Source organism: Falco punctatus (genome assembly GCF_963210335.1).
Source record: "Falco punctatus genome assembly, chromosome: Z".
Lineage (NCBI taxonomy): Eukaryota > Metazoa > Chordata > Aves > Falconiformes > Falconidae > Falco > Falco punctatus.
The window spans coordinates 75032635-75053289 of NC_137586.1; the positions used below are offsets into that span (position 1 = coordinate 75032635).

The following is a 20655-nucleotide window of genomic DNA, read 5'->3' on the forward strand; positions in this document are numbered from 1 at the left end:
TCAGGGACTAAAACTACAAGAGGGGACTGAAGTAATTTACAAAACATGTCATCTGTAGAGAAAGCTATCTTCTGCCTATTAATTGCAAGAATGTAGAGAAGGCGTATTACAGGAAGACCGAAGGACAGAAATGGAAAATGACTTATGGAGTGTACTTATCTGTTGTCACTGCAGCTGTAGAAGTCTCAGAGCCATCACTTTTTATCTGTGGTTTCCTGGGGATTCCCACCAGCTTTCAAACATTTACCCAAAAGGGGCTTCTATAAAGCCACAACCTATACATATATGAAATCAAGGTCCTAAACCAGGAATGCCCGTTGAAACGGTATTAGGAGATGCTGGAGGAGAGCAAGGCAGGATATGCACTGTCCAGCTGTCAGCAGCATGGGTAACATGTTGAAACCCTATAGCTAAACGCTATCAAAGGTGTCTTTGGTAACAGAGAAATCCTTTTGCTTTGCTCAGTGGTGACAGAATCTTTGGTCCTCATTCAGATCACAGCAGTAAATGCTGGTGATGTCACTCAAGTCATACTAGACTTGAAATTTGATCCAGTTTCTTCCTCGTCACCGGAGTTACATACGTGAAGTCAGTTATCATTTTCATATATATTGGCCACAGCACTTATGAAGAGAAAAACCTTTCCCCAAGGGAGAACTGTTTCAAAACCAGATAAATGAGAAAAAACAGAGGTTATGATGTCCACAAGGAACTTTGCTCTTCCGAGTGTTTTTTCTCTGGAGCGTGCTCAAAAAACACAGTGAAAAATGGCACAAAACCAGACAGTGAGGAAGACAGAAAGAAGGGGGGTGGGGGGTGGGGGTGGGGGTGGGTTGGAGGCATGGGAGCACTCAGAGTTGCAATTGGAAGCACTTTTAGACTTTGTATCGTTAGAACATCGTTAGACTAGACCCCAGTGAAATGAGAAATGGGACAAAGGGAAAATACTCGCTTCTTTGTGCTTGGTGAGAATCTGCCACAAACATATCAACCTTGTACCCTCTGACATAAACCTCATACTATTGGAATACTGGCTTCAATGGACCTCACCTAGATTTGCACCCACATTGACAAAGAGATCGCAACTGCTCCAGATCTTCACATGTTATGATGAATGGCAGATGTATAGCCTACCAGTGGAAGCACCTAATTTTAAGGATTCTAGATGCCTCTCCAAGGTTAGCACAACATCCCTGCGATTACCCGCCTGACCATATTACTTGATGGATCTAACGGCACTTCTGAGAAAGCCTCTGCAGAATGTCATTGAGCTGCCAAAGTAAACAAGAAGAGAGGCTTGTTTGGTATGGATGCAGAATACTGGGCATGCCTGCTCCCAGAATGTATCGACAGCTGCTAGGGCAAGGCAAGCAATAAAAGAGAGGGTGGCTGTGGCCTTGCTGCTGTCTGTACTGACAGGCTGAGTGCTCATCCAGTGGTGCCAGTTCAGACCAGCTTTCTCTGCAGGCACATGCGTGCCGTGGGAGTAGCACCCCTCGCAGATGCTGAGGGAGATACCTGGAGGTGCGTATCATCTCTGAATGACGGAGACATAAGATCTTATCTACATGATTTAGGAAGGATGTTTCGGCATTGCATGCCATTGTGGCAGTTTTGCCCTTGAAAGCCTGGCTGAAGCCTTTGCTCCACAGTGTCTTTCTGAATTTGCTGAGCCAGCTGAATCACTCACCAAATACTAGGAGCCTGGCTCTGACAGAGAATGCGTCCTCTGTGGTTTCGTCCTCTCTGTGTATTAACATCCTTCTTTCTTTTTTTCCTTCTCTTCACGTGTCATCAAATAGCTCATTTCCTTTGTGGCGTATCCCAGGAAACATGGCTGGCTGGATTTTATTATTACTATTACTATTACTACTATCATTACTATTTTTTTTTTTTTTTTTTTTCAGGGCTAGGAATGTTTTGGAATGGGAGGTCCACAGAAGGGCAGCACAAAGTCATGGAGCTTCACACAGACCACTTAAAGAAGTTTGCCGTGACAGGAAAGAAGGGGGGTTGCCATGCAACAAGGAACATGATCAACAGCCGCCTGACTGGGGACCAAAGGGACGTATTCTCTTTTAAAAATAGCTAAGTATGCTGTTCTTGTGGGAAGAGTAGCCTGTCCTTCACCTGCTCCTTTCAGTGCCAACAGCACAGGGCAGCTAAGTGAATCACAAAAACCCTTACTGTTGTCCTCACAAGTGTCCTGCACCAGCCCTACCTGGCTGAGTGTGACAGCCAGGTGCGGCCAGGATCAGACCACGGAATAACTCTGGGTCCCAGATTTTTCCCTCCATCTACTTGGACTTTGCAGCTAGGCATTTGCTTTGTTTTTCACAGGTTTTAGTCCCACTAGGCAAAGCCCAGGATCTTGAGGACTGCTTCTAGGATCTCCAGGATGGGTTTTCCATTGCTGTATCCAGCCGCAGGCAACAGCGCTCCAGCCAGCCAGGGCTGCCCTGGCCATGGTCCCCGGCACTACACTGTCAGCCCCTTTCTGAGGGAGATGAGAGAAGCAGGTGCCTCCTGTGCAGCGGGCCAACACAGCACTGGCTCTGCACTGCTCAAGAGGACTGCTGGGTTTCAACCAGCCATGGCAAAGATGAATTCACTCACAAGTTTATCTGTTATGTGAGAGATGCTGTTTTCTTAGGATACCACTCAGAATGACATTTGAGCAGAATTTCACCCTTCAAGGTCAACACATTAGGCAGGAGCCGTAAGAGCATGTGTAACCAATCGTACTGCAAATATGAAGTAGAAGTTAGTTCTCTGTTGAATGCTCCGAGTGACAGTCTGTAACATTTCCTTGAGTCAGTGAACGTAACCTTGGGACGTGTACCAGTAAAAACCAAGGATTTACGAATGCCTCTAAATGCTAAATGTTTCCCATTATGTGGTTGATTCACAGCACTTAGCAACTCTCCAAGTCAACGTTGGTAGCTACATGAGAACAAAAAGTCCTCAAGGAGTCACCTGGGGAAATGTAGAAGAAAAGAGCACATCTGTTCTGTTCTAACATCCAAGTTGGGACCTGGATTTTCTAATACTCCTTCTCCTGGGAAGGAAGGGGCAAAAAAAGAAAGAAAAGATTCTGCAGAAGCACCTGTGTCCTTCAGAAGAGAACCATATGCCCACTAGCGAATATACCTGTTTATCCATGTCCAGGTAGATAAATGACAAGAGGCGAGGAAAAAATCCCCAGCTATTCCTTTCTGCCTTCTCTGATCTGCTGTCTGGCTTGGGCCACACTGTGCAGGGTTGGAAAAAGACCAGTGAGATGATTGCCAAAGGAAAGATGTGAGACAATGCAAGGTATTTTCACAGACTGGAACTAATCCCAGCATACCTTCCTAGCTTAACTCCAGCCACGCGTGTGAACGGGCACACAGTGCAAACTGTTCTGAATTTACCTCCTCTTTGTCTTTTCCATTCATAAGAAATACTGTGTTTAAAATAGACCACTGGAGCCTGAGATCACCACTCAGGGAATTTCACGCAGACGGTCTCAAAGCGTGTGCATGTTGGCGGATGGTCCTCACCGACCATCGCGGGTAGTGTGGAGAGGGTCCTGCCACAACTTCTGTGGTGTGTTTGCCCAGGCTGAAGACCCTGGAACGTGGTAGGGGAGATGCAGGAGAGGGCTTTGTGTCCGTGGAGAGATCCTGCTTAGCTGAGCCACAGGAAACATGATAAATTCGTAGAAAGGGACACCACCACTTGAAGCTCCTGATGCAGCACTCAGCAGGACAGGGCTAGGGCAGCCCTGGGACTCCTGGTTTTGCTTCTGTGTAGAGAATTCCTGACACGGTCAACACCCTGGCAAGTCCCATGGGCTCTGCTCAGTGCTGCCCCTCTACCACTTGCATTGCTTTACCAAGGGCTGTAGTTGCTACAGTGTGTATGCGACAAGAACAATCTTGATTTATCATGAGAAAGGTGTTTTTCTTCGTGGGCGTTATTCAGGGTCCACAGGGGCATGACCTGCCATGGGTCTTCACCCCTGTCACTGCGGAGCAGAATACCTTCTTTCCCAGGAGCTGCCCTTGTCCCCCGTGCTGCTGGTGTCCAGCCCCTGCACAACCTGCGGGGCGATGCTGGTCCCCTGCCAGCACTGGGCTCCAGGGCAGCGCACCATCACGTACTGTGTCAGACGGACTGTCCCCACAGAGCATGCAGGTCGGGGAGCCGCGTGGCCCCAGGTATCCTGAACTCAGAGTTGCTCCAAAGTAATTTATTCTGGCTGGAACTAGAACTAAGCGTCTTTGGGCTGAGCTCTGCATTCATGACCCTGGCCCAAGTCTCGGTCCAACATGCTGGTCTTCTGGTGGAGCCTGCAGTAGAGCCCTGAAGGCTAATCCTAATACAATCTTATCAGTGCAGATAATAAGGAACTGCATTATTGAAATTTTTGTCATTGCAGATTCATGAAGGATAATTACATATGAAAAACAAGGAGTTTGGAGATTGGTTCTGGTCATTGATTTAATTGTTCAATGATCATGAAACTAAATATTTTGTAAGAATTGACTTTATATGCTTCCTATTTACTAATAGTAATCAGAATTTGACATTGCTAAAGTATCTTGCTTAGATGGTTTCAAATGCAGTACTTTCTTCCTTTACAAATGTTGTTGTAGGTACTGTGGAGTGGCTTTATAACAAAAATGTGTAACGGCTAACATAAAGTGAAACATTCAGAAGTAGTTCCCTTGTTTGTGCTGGGGTAAGTCTACTTCACCATATTTTCCGTTTACAAGTTTTTCTTCATGTTTGAACTTCTAATGGTGATTTTGTCTGGAAATAGTTTTGGACACAAAAAATTTGTTCTGGTCAGCACAGCTCTTTTGTCCTACTTCCATTAAGTTCACTCTGTTTCCCCTGACTGTTCATCCTAGTTTCAACCTTATTGTTTGAAACCAGGATTACCTCATCGTACATTGTCTCAGCTGATGTCTTGACTAACATACCACACTAAGAAGATGGAGCTTCCATTGAGACACAAGAAATTATTTTCATAAACTTCTATGTCAGTTTTGCACTTTGGCAACACTCCAAGCATAAACTTTTCTTCCGGTGTGTCGTGGTTTAACCCTGGCTGGCAACTGAGCACCACACAGACACTCGCCCAGTCCCCCTCAGCCAAAGGAACAGGGAGGAGAATCGGAAAGGAATGTAAAGCTCAAGGGTTGAGATAAGAACAATTTAACAGGTAAAGCAAAAGCCGCGCACGCAAGCAAAGCAAAGCAAGGAATCCATTCGCCACTCCCCACGGGCAGGCAGGTGCTCGGCCATCCCCAGGGAAGCCGGGCTCCACCACGTGTAACGGTTACTCGGTAAGACAAACGCCATAACGCCACATGTGCCCACCTTCTTTCTTCTCCCCCCGGTTTATATAATCAGCATGACGTCATATGGTATGGAATAGCTGTTTGGCTAGTTCAGGTCACCTGCCCTGGCCGTGCCCCCTCCCAATTTCCTGTGCCCCTCCAGCCCGCTCACTGGCAGGGCCCAAGGAACTGAAAAGTCCTTGACTTAGTATAAACATTACTTAGCAAGAACTAGAATCATCAGTGTCCTATCAACATTGTTCTCAAACCAAATCCAAAACACAACACTCTCCAGCTACTAAGAAGAAAATCAACCCTATCCCAGCTGAAATCAGGACAGGAATGGAAAACTGCCCTAGGACTACTCCTGCTGCATCATGCTGGCGATACCTGCCAATAGCTGAGTGTATCTACTGGGTCCCTGTGTACAAAAGGCTGTGTTCAATGCCTTTGTACAGATGAATTCAGACAAATTTGTAGTTACCAATTTCCTCAGCGGTGAAACACGAGGAAATCCTAACAGCATCGGAGTAAAAGAAGAAATTCTTGCAGACCACAAGTCCTTTACTAGTTACACTCTCTCAGCATCAGAACGGTCACGCAACATGCAACTAAACCATTGCCTAAGGCACACCTCTGCAGGAACAAAATTTCCCAAACCCAGCAGCTTAGTGAACTGCCAGTGACTCAGATGTGCCACACACTTAGGACACATCTATTCTGCCTCACATGTTTGATTTTGCCCTCCGTTTTCATGGGCTCTATGTGGTACGGTGGAAGAATGTTCTGTCCTTAACAAACTGATTTTTCTATTTTGAGAGTGGTTTCTCACAGATGAGGGAAAGGCATGCTCATCACATTATGGGCCTCATTCCTCCCTCTGCTGTGTAACCAAGAGAAAAGCACGGGAGCACAGAACCCCTTTACTGAGATCCTGATCTTCTGAGATGTTCCTTGGTCCTACCTGGAGTGTACCACCCTAGCATTCACATTGTTTATAAGACAAATCGTATCAAAAGATCCATTTTAGATGGATGAGACATTTTGTAGTCCCAAAAAAGTCTTATTTGGACTTTGTGCAATTAAATAGCATTCACAGCTTAATACACTTTGGAATATTTTGCCGTTGCCAGAACCTTTCCGCTTCTCCCACTCCCCTCTGGGAGGGGAGGTTTGGCAAAGGCACTCGTTGTGAGCTGGAAGTGTATTGGGAAGAAATTAAGAGTATGGAATCAGTGATGTCCTGCTGGCTGGAAACAGGGGGTGATTTATTCCACCAGCCAGTGATGCCAATGCTTCCTGAGTTTGTGCCCCTGTTGTGGCAGCTGCTCTAGAGAGGAGATGGTGGTGGTGGCCAAGACAGGAGCAACTGGAGAAGTCTCCTCAGGAACAGAGTGTTTCAAGATTTCTTGTTTGGTCTGTTATGTTGGGGTGACTCCTCAAGTTTCTCAGATCTGCTGTTTACCACTCGACTGCTGTCTGCTGTTCAATGTACTACTACTACCCCACCCGTCAGCCTCTTCTAGGCAAATAACAGGGTCAGGAGGTTGTCATGTACCACTGTGATGGGAGGATGGTGGTGCAAGTGGCAGCCCTGTGCGTGGCACACAGCGGGGAAAGGGAAGTAGTTCGTTGTGCAAATATACCCCTAAGCCATGTTTTGGGTGGGTGCAGGTTTTCTTTACTCAGCTTAAGCAACATCCAGTTCCAGGGATGGGGAGGTTACCTGGGGCACTTTACACGTGCAAGCTTCTCAAAACCCTGATCTGCTTTTGGAACAGTGCCTGGAGACATTCTCAAAGTGAGAGGGTTGCGTTTAATGGCACACACTTCTCCTTGTCCAACATTTCTCCTCAGCACGACCAGCACCTCCCAGCACGATCACTGTGATGAGGCATGTGCGCATTCGTGTTGACACCTGAACTGCTCTGTGGGACAGAGATGTTGAAGCTGGAGCATCCATCCGTTCCTCAGCCAGCAAAGCAGAATCGAGAGAGCTGTGGAAGAAGCTCTGACTCTTAGGTGTTGCTTATGCTGAAGCGTATCATTCCTGGATTTCCTGAAACACAGCAAGAAGTGTTTTCCCACGCAGTTCAGTGCACTGAGGGAGGGCGAGGATGGGCTCATGTGTAAACAGGGGACGACACTAAGGAAGTCCTTCCTCTGTCAGAGCGTGTCCCTTCCTCTTGGTTTCGGGTCACCACTCTCCTAAACCAAAGCATCTCAAGAGACACAGGCAGAAAGCTGGCCAAGTATTTCTCACGAGGTAAACACTGGGATGAGCTTCTCTGAACGCCAAGACAGAGCCAAAGGAGGAAGGAATCTGTGTTAGAAAAGAGTGGTTTTGTTCGAAACCCTCTTTTCTGGGAGAGAGGAAACGGGACCTCTCCAAAGCAGGACGCCGCTGTGATTCCTGGTGCCAGGTAACGCGGCAGCTGCTGCAGCCGGTAGCAGAAAGACGCTCTCTCTGCACCCCCTGGTGGACGTTCTCCGTCATTACACTGCCACAAACCCACAGGCCACCAGCGGCAGGGAGAAGGGACAGGAAAAAAAGACCCTGAAAGATCTATAAAGGGCTCAGCTGGCGATCAGCGAGGGGAAGGTGCAAAGAAAGGAAGAGGGCGGAACGCCAAAGGACGGAAAGGACTACATACAGAAATTGCAAAAAGCCTGAAAAAGAGTAAATGGACAAAATGATGAAAAAATAAGTTTAGGCTGCTCTTTGGAAAAAGACCTATCGAGTGTGAGTTCTGTTGGAGTCAATAAAAGGAGCAGGCGTGAGCTACAATTTTGCCATCTCCAGCACTTGCCTCTGCACCCCACCACATGTGACAAAGCAGAAAGTTCTCCAAGGTGAGTGGATGTTTGTGCTGCTGCAGGTGCCTGGGCCTATGGCGGGGGGGAGGTCCATGTGTGCCTGCAGAGCTCAGCTGCAGGCGTCTTCAGAAGCCGTGGTGACATGCGGAATTGAACTCTACAACGTGCAGGGAGTTATAAAGCAGGTATGTTTATTGCAGTGCCAGGTGCAAGGGGGATCACTCCTCCTGACTCGCACACCGTTTCAACAAGTGACATGTTTATTATACAAAGTCGTGCATATACATAAGGTTTCCAAAAATTCATTATCATGATCCAATCCCTCTGACGCCTCAAGATGTACTGTTCACTTTCTTGGGCAGTTGCCTAAAGTGCCTGTTTATCTTTGCATACAATAGCAGTCTTTGTTGTTTGGTTTCTGTTATCTACTAGAGTTCTTTATATGTCATCCGGGATCTAACTTTTGTTCAAGTATACAACATCTGTTAGATAACGATTAGCCCTTCCTTATTGTCCAATCTAAAAATGTCAAACTAACACTTGTGCACTGGGCTGGTTTTAATCTATGCCAGCATGTTCCCTGATGGAGGGATCCACCCTCTTTGTGGAGGGGGCCATTTGAGTAGCAGGTCACCATCTCCTAGTACCACAACTGTTTTACCCTAGTGTCCTTGAAGTCTTTTGCAGTTTGTTTTCTTTATAGCAGTTAGCATGTCCTCATCAGAAGGGTCCTTATTTACATTATCGTTGAGCTCGCATGCATAAGTACTAACTGTCCATGATCAAAGTGGTAAGCGGGCCGAGTTCCTACCCTTTGCTCTTTCTAGGTTGTTAATGCTTCTGTTATCATTGCAGCTTCTGTCTGCAGCAGAGTTTTAGGGTGTTCCCTGTATTTTCTCATATCAGTGAAGAAACCAGCGTGAAAGGGACTGACCCGTCAAAGAAAAAATACTCCCATGAGTTCCCCTGATTCTAACACTTCTCATGTTCAACACCTGCTGTCAGCACCAGTTCTTCAGTGCTCGCATCTGACATACTCATGTATTGGAGAAGAAGTGTCACAGTCACTGTCCGGGCTCTACTTAAACTACCTGCTCGGTCAGCGCTGCCTGAGACTAGGTACTGAAGGCTGAAGGAAGCGGGCTTGTTCAGACTCCTGACACGTGCCCAGGGATTTCTCCCTGGGAGGTATTCCTCAGAAGATGGTAACGGGCAGGTAGGGAAACTCTCCTCCCACAGCTTAAACGCACAGCCCCTCCTCTGTCCCAGCCCACTTTCAAGCCATGCTTCACTTGGTCACTTCCCACTGACTGTACTACAGCAGCCCCAGGAGGCAGGCAACACCCCTCCGTGGGCCTGGCTGCACTCATTTACAGCTCCTTGCAAACAGCACGCAAAGCAGCTTTGGGAGCTTCGAGCAGCGAGAAGAAGAACAGGGAGACCTGCCCTTGCTCGGGTACCCAGCCAGTGGCCCACTCCAGCACAGGGGGGCACGACTGCAGCTCCGTGGCAGGATATCTTTGCTCCCCCTTTTTCATGGTTTTGCTCAAAATTTTGCTTGTGCGCCTCTTTCTCTGGCACCTGCCCATTCTCAACAGGATTTTGGAACGCAATGAGAGCCATGGAAGGCTTTAAGGAAGTCAATGACCTGACAGCTAAGCCATTAAAATGGTGGTGTGCCTGAAGATGCAGCTGAACTGGGAAAGTTAAGCAACTTCAAACGGCATTTTTGTCCGCTGAAACAGTCCGCATAAATTGAGGATCTGTATAGTTCTGATGCGCTTTTAGTTCCTCAAATACTTCTGTAGCTTGAAGAATCGAGAAGGGGCCTTCCTTTGGCAGCAACGAAGGTGTCAACGACCAAAGCTTGCTAGCGCAGTACCCTTCAAATCCTTGCGTCTTCCTATAGTTAGGACAACTCTTCTACAATGTGATGGAAGACAGAAGGAGGAGGCAAGTATAGCTACACACCGGAACCGTGGGGAGCCTTTGTAAAGGTGCAGATTTCCTTGATTCACATACCTCCATGCTGTCATTGTGAGTATAACGTTGTCATTTTAGGGAAGGTTCTCTGGATGGAGGCCTGTCCCTCTAAACATGCAGATGAAACAGCCGTGGCAAGAACAAATTGCAGAGAGAACTCCTGCTTGGCTTTAGTCTTCCCCTACCACTGGGCAGCAACAAGGGCACCCATTTCACAGGGCAAGCAGTGCCGGCAAAAGAGAACCAAAGTGTCCGTGTGCCCGTCCACCCCCAGTCCAGTGGAGCTGCAGAGAGGAAACTCTCCGACTTTAAAACCAAACTGGCAAAACGTTGGTGCAGAGCACACTGGCCTGGAACGTCTGCGTGCGTTTGCCTCTCCCGTTGGTGTAGACGAGAAGCATTGCGAGGAGGAGAGGCGGGCTGCCACCTCAGGAGATTGTCATGGGCAGAGCCGTGTGGCCGACTTACACCGCACCCTTCACTCTCACGAAGCCAAACTTAAACCCAACGGGCAACGCTCTTCCAAAACAAAACAGAACTGCTTAGACCAACGACTAGAGGTGACCATGAAAGGCACAGGCAAGAAGGGATGGTGGGACAGCACGGCCCACACGCCAATACGTCCTGGCTCCCTAGGGTCGTGAGCAGAGTGTCTGCGCCCCTTCTACCGTGCTCCGTTGGGGCAGCGACTACAACTCCTTGCGGCACAGAGCGCATCGGGCTCCTTGCTGGTGCTTTTGGGGACCACCAACGCCACAGCTGGCCAGGAGCACCGGCGACCAGAAGCGTGGCAAATGTGGGAAGCAGAGAGGGACCCGGCACTGTGGGCGAGTGCCAGCGGGAGTGGATGGGGCTGGAGCAAAGTGCCCCTTTAGGCTTCTCCCTGTGGGTGGGGGCACAACCCAGCAGGCTGGGAGACTTTGGCGCGGGGCTGCCCACCGAGCGCCCAGCTCCTCCCTGCAGATCCTGGCACTGCACAGGGAAAGGCAGCCAGCTGCGGGAGGCGTTACCCAGCTGTGGGCAGGCCACGCTGACTGGTCCCACCACGCTCCCTCTCGCAGGAGACCTGTGTGGGGCGTCAGGAGCGGGGACATGACACAAAGCCATGGGCACAGGTTGCAGGGGTCCAAGCTGGAGCAACACAGGAACACAGAAGATGAAAACAAGAAATGGTATTTGCTTTTCTCTCTGTGAGAAGGCCCACTGTGACATCACCGCGTGGTGGAAGCTGACATCACCTAGCAACAGATAGTGGCATCAGCGAGTGATGGCCTTGTGACCTCACGTCCCTCACCGCTTATCTTCGGGCGCCAGCAGAGCCTGGGCCAGTCTGGCTCGTGCCTGGCCTCCTGCCGAGCGTGCCTACGAGGCCTGAGGCTTCTCCTGGTGCTGGGTGGTGCTTCGGGGGCTGCCGCCGGCAGCTCTCGCTGTCCATCCCAGAGCCATCGCCTGTGTTTCCCCGGCCCTGCCTGGATCAGGCAGCCGGGCACCGCGGGCTGTGCTTGCAGCAGCGCAGGTGAGCTGTGCGGGGAACCGTCCCCCGGGGTGGCCGTGGGGTGGGCAATGTGGCTTGGGGAGCTGGGAGGGCATCCTCCTTGACGGGCCTGGGCATTTCTTCCTCCCCTCCCTTCCCTGAGGCGGCGAGTGACCATGGCCTCTCTCCATTCTGCAGCGTGTGACGTCAGCGAGGGGGAGCAGCTCCTCAGCCTCAGCCCTCCCCAGCCTGCCACAAACACGGCCATGGCAACAGAGTGGAGCTGCCCCGTCTGCTTCAGTGTTGAATATGCCATCGCTTATGCTTTACCCTGTAACCACCAGTTCTGCCTGGGCTGCATCATGCGCTGGGCAAGGCGAAACCAGTTGTGCCCCCTTTGCAGAGGAATGATCGAGGCTGTCAAGTTTTCTGAGCGGGCAGAAGACGACCATCTACTGTGTGTCTTCAGAGCCCGCAACGAGTCACAGGATGCCATCAACCCGGCAGTCGAAGCTCCCAACGACCTCGCTGACATCAGGCCCCATCACCCCGTGGCACCCCCTTTGTCCTCTCCAGAGCGCACGCCATCCCCAGCTGAGCAGGGAGCTGAGGGGACAGAGCCTGTGGGCGGCCTCCTGCTCGAAGACTGGGCAGGACTTTTCCAAAGGCGAGAGCAACTCCTGGATCCCGTGCTGCCCTGGCTGCGCCAGGAGCTGGCAGCAGTGTTTGGGGCCCAGTGGTGGCTGGCAAAGAGTGCAGAGAGCACCATCCTGCACTGCCTCTGCGCCTATGGTCCATGCAGGGAGGTCATGGTCCAGATAATGCAGGAGCACCTTGGGGAACACACGGCACGGCTGGTCCAGGGCATCATCAATATCATTGCGGAGCAGTGCAGTGAGGAGGCCCAGAGGCTACTGCAGTCGCTTGCTGTGGGGGATGAGGACAACAGCCCTGTGGCCAGCTCCAGCTCCTCCAGGTCCAGCCCCTCAAGATCCAGCTCCTCCAGCTCCAGCTCCTTCCACTCCATCCCCTCAAGCTCCAGCTCCTCCAGCTCCAGCTCCAGCTCCTCCAGCTCTAGCCCTTCCAGCTTCAGCTCCTCCAGCTCCAGCCACACCACATCCCACGAGGGGACTCCCAACTCCAGCCTGGCCTCCTCCAGCAGCCCTGCAGGCTCCCACGGCGAGGAGGAAGCCGACACATCCGACGACGCCCTCCGCAAGGGTCCTGGATGTCCCCCATCTGCACCCGACCCTGCAGAGCAGGAGCAGCCCCAGGAGGAGCCGGGGCACGCACCGGTGGTGGCTGGTCCCTCTGCCCAGGGCAGCCGCCACAACCCCTCTTCTCCCGTCCGGGACACGGAACGCTTGCCCAGGGGAACCCGTCGCCCCAGAAAGAGGAGGGCTGCTGGCACCCAGGACTCTCCCCAGCCCTGCAAGATGCAGCTCCGCCCGCGGCGCTAGACAGGCTCCGGCCCCTCCTGGGTCAAGGAGTTGGAAATAAATTCCTGTTTCCCTGGCACAGCCTCTGGGCGCTGCTTTCTGCCTCTTCTCCTGGTGACTTTTCCCTTTCACCCCACACCCCACTGTGGGCATTCCCCCTGGTCTCAGCTGGCAGCCCCTGGTTCCCCTGCACAGCCCTAGTGCTGCGGGGGCCATTCCAAGCTCTGTCTCAGCAGAAGGAGCATATATGGAGCCCTGGACACTGCTCTGGAGTGTGTGCATGGGGACAGCAAGTAGGGGTCCCCCCACTCTGGATGTGCAGAAGAGGTCTTCCAGGGGCTTTCTCCCGGAGCCGGGCACAATGGTCTGCACACCTACGGCCAGAGGACTCTCAGCACTTGAAGGAGGCGTGCGGAAATGGGGGTCTGACAAAGCTCTCCTCCTGGGAACACCTCACCACCATGAAGCAGTGCTAAAGTGACACCAAAATTCTTGTGGGGCAAACGATTCTCATGTCTCGTTTTGCAAGCTGAGCTTCCTATCTCCTTTCAGATCCACTCTAGTATGATCCTTTGTCAACATCTCTTCATTTCTGTCACGGGAGTTCATCAGCCCCTTCAGAGCATCTTTGCTTGGTTGAGAGAGAAGTCTGGCTTACAGCCCATCGTTGTGCTGCAGTCCTTAGGAAATCACTTGCTTCAGGCCTTACCCTCCTACTGCCGGAAGACTACGAATGAATGACTGAAGCTTTGCCAGCTCTGAAGGTAGCCTGAGGAGAAGTTAGGGGCAAGATAGATCTGGTACCAGGTCGGTGAGGAAAAGGTCCCTAAAAGATCTGAAAAGAGCTCGGTTGACAAGCAGGGAGGGGAAGGTGCAGAGAAAGGAAGACAGAGAAACATCAAAGGCAGGAGAAGACTAGATACAGAGGCTGCAATTACCGTAAAGGAGAGTAAATGGCTAAAATAGTGAAGAAATAAATTCAGCGTAATATGAAAAAAAACCCCAACAATAAACTGAGTGTTGAGTTCTCTTTGTGCCGATAAAAGGAGCTGGCATGAGCTACCATCTTGACACCTCCCACACTTGCCTCTGCACCCCACAGCATGTGACAAAGCAGGAACTTCTCCACGGTGGGTGGATATTTGTCCTGCTGCAGGTGTCTATGCCTGTGCCAGCAGGGTCATGTATATGTGTGCAGAGCTTAGCTGCAGGCATCTTCGGAAGCAGTGAAGAAGCCAGGTGTGGAAAGGAGTGACCTGCCGAGGAACAGGCTGAATAATCTCATGAGTTCCCCTGTTTCTGATGCTTCTCCTGTTCAACAGCTGCTGACAGCAACAGTTCTTCAGTGCTTGCACCTGGCACGCTAGTGCATTGGAGGAGCAAGTGTCACAGCCGTTCTCCCTGGCACAGGTCGCCTGCGGGTTTGTGACTGTGTAATTGCGGAAAACGTCCACCAGGGGGTGCAGAGAGAGCGTCTTTCTGCTACCGGCTGCAGCAGCTGCCGCGTTACCTGGCACCAGGAATCACAGCGGCGTCCTGCTTTGGAGAGGTCCCGTTTCCTCTCTCCCAGAAAAGAGGGTTTCGAACACGGTTTTCTAACACAGATTCCTTCCTCCTTTGGCTCTGTCGGCATTCAGAGGAGACCAGCTACTTTCACAGGCGGTGTGAGAGCACAGACGTGTACAGAATGTGCCCGTTAACGGATCTTTTATCAGCACGGTGCTGAGAAACCATTCCTGAGGTGAAACAGTGTTTACCACTCCAAAAATGCTTTGCCAGCTTTCTGCCTGTGTCTCTGGTTTAGGAGAGATGCGACCTCAAGTCGAGAGGAAGGGACAGGTTCTGACAGAGGAAAGACTTTCTCAATGTCGTCTTCTATTTACACACGAACCCATTCCTACTCTCCCTCTGTGCCCTAAACTGCATGGGAAACAACTTCTTGCTGTCTTTTCAGGAATGCAGAAACAATAGGAACAATTGGTTTCAGCGTAGGCAAGACCTGAGAATCAGAGCTGCTTCCACAGAGCTGCTTCTCAGTTCTGCTTTGCCAGCTAAGGAACGCGTAGATGCTCCGGCTTCAGCGTTCCTGTTTTGCAGCCAGAAAACACAGACCAAGCAAGCAGTCTCAAAACGATCTGCTCCAGACGACGCTTCTTCACTTTCTCTTCTCTTGGCCACAGCAGCCTCTCCTCTCTAGAGCAGCAGTCACACCAAGGGCACAAACTCAGGGAGCACTGGCATCACCAGGCGGCAGCATAAATCAACCCCTGTTTCCCGCCTGCAGGGCGTCACTGTTTCCATGCTCTTAATTCCTTCCCAAGACCCCTCCAGCTCACAGCAGGTGTCTTTACCAAACCATTGATGCCTCAGTCACCATCACCTTCACAGTGGAAAAACCAAGAACAGGAACCCCTGTGCTCCATCCCACAGCTCTGATTTCCTAAACAAACATAAAAGCTGGCTGAAAAAACTGTGAGTGAAGACCTTTCCAAGTTAAAATGTGAACTTACGCGTTTCATAAGCGCTGTATTTCAGGTAAGAAGGGAGTGGGAGAAGCAGAAAAGTTCTAGCAATGACAAAATATTCCAAAGAACATTGAGCTGTGAATACTATTTAATTGTACAAAGTTACTTTTTTTCATTACAAAATGCCTCATCCCTCTGAAATGGATCTTTTTATAACATAGGCCTTACAAACAGTGTGGATGCTAGGGTGGTACATTCCAGATAGGCCCACAGGAACACTTCAGAAGATCAAGATCTCAGGAAATGGTTCCTGCACATCCATGCTTTTCTCTTGATTACACAGCAGAGGAAAGCATGAGGCCCGTGACGTCATGAACACGCCCCTCCCTCATCTGTGAGAAACCACAGTGCAAACAGAAAAGAGATCAGTCTATTAAGGACAGAACATTTTTCCAACGTGCCACATGGAGTCCATGAAAATGTGAGGCAAAATCTAGTGTTTGAGGCAGAACAGATGTGTCATCAATGTATGGCAAATCTGAATCACTGCCAGTTAGCCAGGTTTTTGCATTTGGGTTTTTTTTGTTCCTGTAGTGCTATGTCTTAGGTGATAATTTAATTGCATGACTGACCTGATGCTGAGTTTTAGTGGTCTGCAATCATTTCTTCCTTTACTCCAACGCTGTTAGGATTTCCTCCTGTCTCACTGCTGAGGAAACTGACAACTACAAATCTGTCTGAATTCATCTGTACAAAGACACTGAATGGAGTCTTTTATACATAGGAACCTAGCAGACAACCTCAGCTATCGGCAGGTAATGCCAACATGATGCAACAGGAGTAATCTTTGGGCAGTTCTCCATTCCTCATACTGGAAGAAAAGTTTATGCTTGGAGTATTGTCACTGCAAAACTGGTATCAAGGCTTAGGAAACTAATTTCTTGTATCAAAATGGAAGCTTCATATTCTTAGTGTGATATATTAGTCATGACATCAGTTGAGACACATACAGTGAGGTAACGCTGATTTCAAACAACAAGGTTGAAACTAGGAGGACCAGTCAGGAAAAACGGAACTAACACGATGGAAGTAGGACAAAAAAGAGCTGTGCTGACCTGAACAATTTTTTGTGTCCAAAACTATTTCCAGACAAAATCACCATTAGAAGTAAAATCATGAAGAAATACTTGTAAGCTGAAAATAATGGTGAAGTAGACTCACCCCAGCATGAACAGGCAAACTACTTCTGAACGTTTCACTTTATGTTAGCCATTATACATTCTTCTTATAGATCTGTGGATAACTGGCTAGCTGAAAAAGGTCTCATAGACATAGTCCAGCTGGCTGGACAAAAATGCACATCGCTCTCAGCTTATCTGAAGTAAAGCAAAAATACACTGTCTTTGGCTGTTCTTGTTACACAATAACAGGAAGATTTTGGTGGGAGAAGAATGTTGCAGGTGGGAACAGGTAACTACAGAAGAGAAACCAGGGGCGGGCTTGGTATTTAGGCAACTAACCAATAATGAGCCTAACTTTTGTAATATGTATGAGCTAATTATTACAAGGCATAAAAGGTGACTGTAAGGGACAATAAACAAAGTCTGCTGATCACTCATATTGAGTGACTGTGTCTTCCCTCCGTCGTGACATAGATGCATTTCAAGGTATGTATAAAAACATTTTTAAGGGAAAAAAAGTATTCCACTTGAGAATTTCTGAGAAAGACCCTTCAGCAATTTGGAATTGCTGATTTGACATCCAAATGCTGATAGTAATCAAATTTCTGGTTACTATTAGTAGAAAGAAGGGGTTTTAAAGGACTCTTTCCTATGAAATCTTTTGTTTCAATGAGTCAGGTATGACCATGGAATGACTAAAATCAATGACCAGAACCCATCCTCAAAGTCCTGATTTTTCACATGAATTTATCTCTCATTAATCTGCAGTGATACAAAGTGCAATAATGCAATCCCCTGTTGTCTGCACTGGTAAGCCTTTATTAGCGTTATCTTTTAGGGCTCTGCTACAGGTTCCACTGGCAGACCAGTATATTGGACTGAAATTTGTGTGGGTCTCATGAACACAGAGTTCAGCCCAAAGACTGTAGTCTGAGTTCCAGCCAGAATAAATTACTTTGGAGCAACTCTGAGTTCAGGATACCTGGGGCCACGCGGCTCCCCGACCTGCATGCTCTGTGGGGACAGTCAGTGTGACACAGCACGTGACGGTGCGCTGCCCTGGAGCCCAGTGCTGGCAGGGGACCAGCATCGCCCCGCAGGTTGTGCAGGGGCTGGACACCAGCAGCACGGGGGATAAAAGGGATATTCTGCTCTGCACCCACAGCGGGGAAGACCCACAGCAGGGAGTGTTCCTGGGGACCCTGAATAACGCCCACGAAGAAAAACACCTTTCTCATGATAAATCAAGATTGTTCTTGTCGCATACACACTGTAGCAACTACAGCCCTTGGTAAAGCAATGCAAGTGGTAGAGGGGCAGCACTGAGCAGAGCCCATGGGACTTGCCAGGGTGTTGACCATGTCAGGAATTCTCTACACAGAAGCAAAACCAGGAGTCCCAGGGCTGCCCTAGCCCTGTCCTGCTGTTACACCAGTCAGAAATTATCTGTCTCTCTCACTCCTCGCTCACACACGGGATGTGTTTCCTAAGGGTACCAAGCCTGCCTTCCTGCACCGGAGTGCTCAGCAAACACCCATTTCATCTCGGTGCATTTCTTGACCACAGCCTGATGTTCTTAAATTCACTTTGAAGTTAAACAGTTGCTTCCCTGACATCAACTGTTCCACAACAGACAGAATTAGTCAAATTAATTAGTCAAATTAGCAACAGGCAAAATCATCGCACTAAGATGCAGAAGCCATTTATGGACCAGATCCCAAGCTCAATGAACTTAACAAATGCTTTAGCATTTACTTCCGTGCCTCGATCCATCCCTGCGTTCTGTTTAGGACCAGTTTCCTCTCTGGGCTTTGGCACCGCCTTGCTGCCTCAACAGCTGGGCAGAAAGGAGGGTCCCAGCCTCAGAGGGATCATGCTGAGCCTTTCCAGGGGAGCTGCAAGAAGTATTCCTCTGTGCCCACGGATGAACCTGTGGGAGAAGATGCATTTGAGAAGGAGATCAGGGCTGAGAAAGGGAGGCGGTGGCTGCTGGTGGCCAAGGGTGGCTCGCCCGCCAAATTCTGCTCATCTTATTGGGGTGAGGGGACCGGGGAAGCCCCTTCTTCTGCCATGCAGGTGCTCCCTCTGCCACAGCACCACTCACTGGGGCAGGGTTGGGTCTGAACACCCTTGGGTGTTGTGCAGATTCATGCGACTGCATCAGGAATCCTGCCCCCTTCCAACAGCCCCGGGTGTGGGACAGCAGTAATTGGATTGTTGGTTGAGAGACTGTGCATTTATGAGGCTGTTGCTGGAGCGCCCCCCAGGTACAGTTCAGTCTCTTTGAGCTTCAGAGGGACTTGAGCTTTCAAGCTTTGCCCCCAAGTGCGTCACTAAGCTCCTAGGGCAATAAAAGGACATACGCTCCAGCTTTCAAATCCACATGCTCAGTATGGCTGAAACCAGCAAGTATTGCCTTCCAATAGCTGCACCTCCACCTAAATTTACAGCTGGAAAGGTGGCTTGGCTGTGGCTTCGCTTTGTTAGAGGTAAACCAAAGAGCCGCTGTCGGCACGCTCCAAGGATTGCCTTGTAACAGCAGCACATGTGGAAGGAAGTTGCCAGTCACGGGAAGCAGGATCACAACCATAAGCAGCAAAAGTTAGCTGCAGCTTGGGAGAAAAGGAGGGGATCAGCACAGTTACTCTAAACTAATGACTTTCATCCACCATCTGCTTTCTCCCCTCTTCCAAACCATTCATCTGTGTGCCCTTTTCCAGTTCTTTTCTCACTTTCCCTTCCATCTGTCTTCCTGGATCCAGTCAGTTTATTATGGAGACAATTGTTACCGTCAATAAAGCAGCGATTCAGCGCATACTTATCCTTTGTGTTACTTTGCACATACTGCAAAAGACTGAAGCAGAAAGTCAAGGAACGAGCTAAGGTGTTCAGGACAGCAGAGTGCAGGCAGGGGCTAACATGCATGACACCGGCTCCTGGAGGCAATGCCTCCGAAAGGCCACGGTCTGTCAGCAGCCTGGGGTCCGGAAAGCCCCTGTTGAGAAGCTCCTTCTGCTCCGGCTGCTGTGGCTGCCAAAAGTCCTGCCACCCTTCTTCCCGGGGCTTTCAGCAGCGAAAAACGGGTAGCAGACACTACCTGTCCTCTTACAAGCCAGGCTCAGATGTTTTGTCAGATGCGCAGGGTGGCCTCTCAAATGGATCTTGGCTTCAACAGATGTCAAGAAATGCTTAATGCAATTTCTGAAGCAAAGTCACCCTTCTCTAGGTGACTCAATACTCCAGAAAATCAAGTGCCTATTTTCTGCCAGAGTCAAGTGGGTTCAGGTAGGAACTGCCCCAAACTTGCATTGCCCAGGCCAGTCCGGCTTCTGCTGTAGCAGGTGGTGTGTGCGAATCACAGGACGAAATTCAGCCCCTGCCAGAAATTTCTTATGGTGTCAAAGATCAGTCTTAGCAGAATAACGATGAGGCTGAGGATGATGAGGTGAAGGTGCTGAGTGGCACAAACGCACTAGCATGTGTCCCAGATCTATCGGATGAGGCCTCCTGCCCCCTGGTAATAGCCATACACTGCACCGATCGCTACCAGCAGCTCCCTAACACCAAAGGAAACATTCTGCTTCTTTGTGCAGCCGGAGAACGGAGTGCGGCTTCCCCGATGGCATTTATTTCCAGACCAGAGTTCCCCTGACATGAGTGAAAAACTGCTGAGCCAATGGTGGAGCTCTGGGTCCCTAAGCACGGAAAGGTCAGCTCTTTTTGCCAGCTGTTTACACTGACATGTGAGAGAGAAAATCTGCTTTGAGAGAAAACCTTTGCAAACTACATGCCCCCAGTAGCTTGCTCCTTGTAAATTTACTGCAACTATAAAGCAGACTCACACAGAAGACATGTGAGTTATGGCTTATGGCCAGTTGCACAATGAAGTAGCAACTGGGGGAGCTGTAGATGAACCCAGCTTTCTAGTCCAAGTCTGTGAGGAGAGAAAAAAAGATGTTTTGAACA

The 20655-nt window shown here is 49.6% G+C and overlaps 1 protein-coding gene across 1 annotated transcript; it reads left to right on the forward strand.

Moving 5' to 3' along the window:
• Positions 1-6403: 6403 nt before the first annotated feature.
• Positions 6404-13594, forward strand: LOC308056134 (uncharacterized protein). The gene is made up of 2 exons (XM_080371047.1): positions 6404-12580; positions 12692-13594. Exons 1-2 carry the CDS (start codon positions 11781-11783, stop codon positions 13062-13064), a joined length of 1173 nt encoding a protein of 390 aa, XP_080227173.1. The 5' UTR covers positions 6404-11780; the 3' UTR covers positions 13065-13594.
• Positions 13595-20655: the final 7061 nt, after the last annotated feature.

Bases quoted from the DNA above. Each gene is read 5' to 3' on its own strand.
- LOC308056134 (XM_080371047.1), top strand. From the start codon at position 11,781: ATGGCCTCTCTCCATTCTGCAGCGTGTGACGTCAGCGAGGGGGAGCAG. The intron at 12,581-12,691 runs GTCCAGCCCCTC...TAGCCCTTCCAG, and splicing joins GCCAGCTCCAGCTCCTCCAG to CTTCAGCTCCTCCAGCTCCA.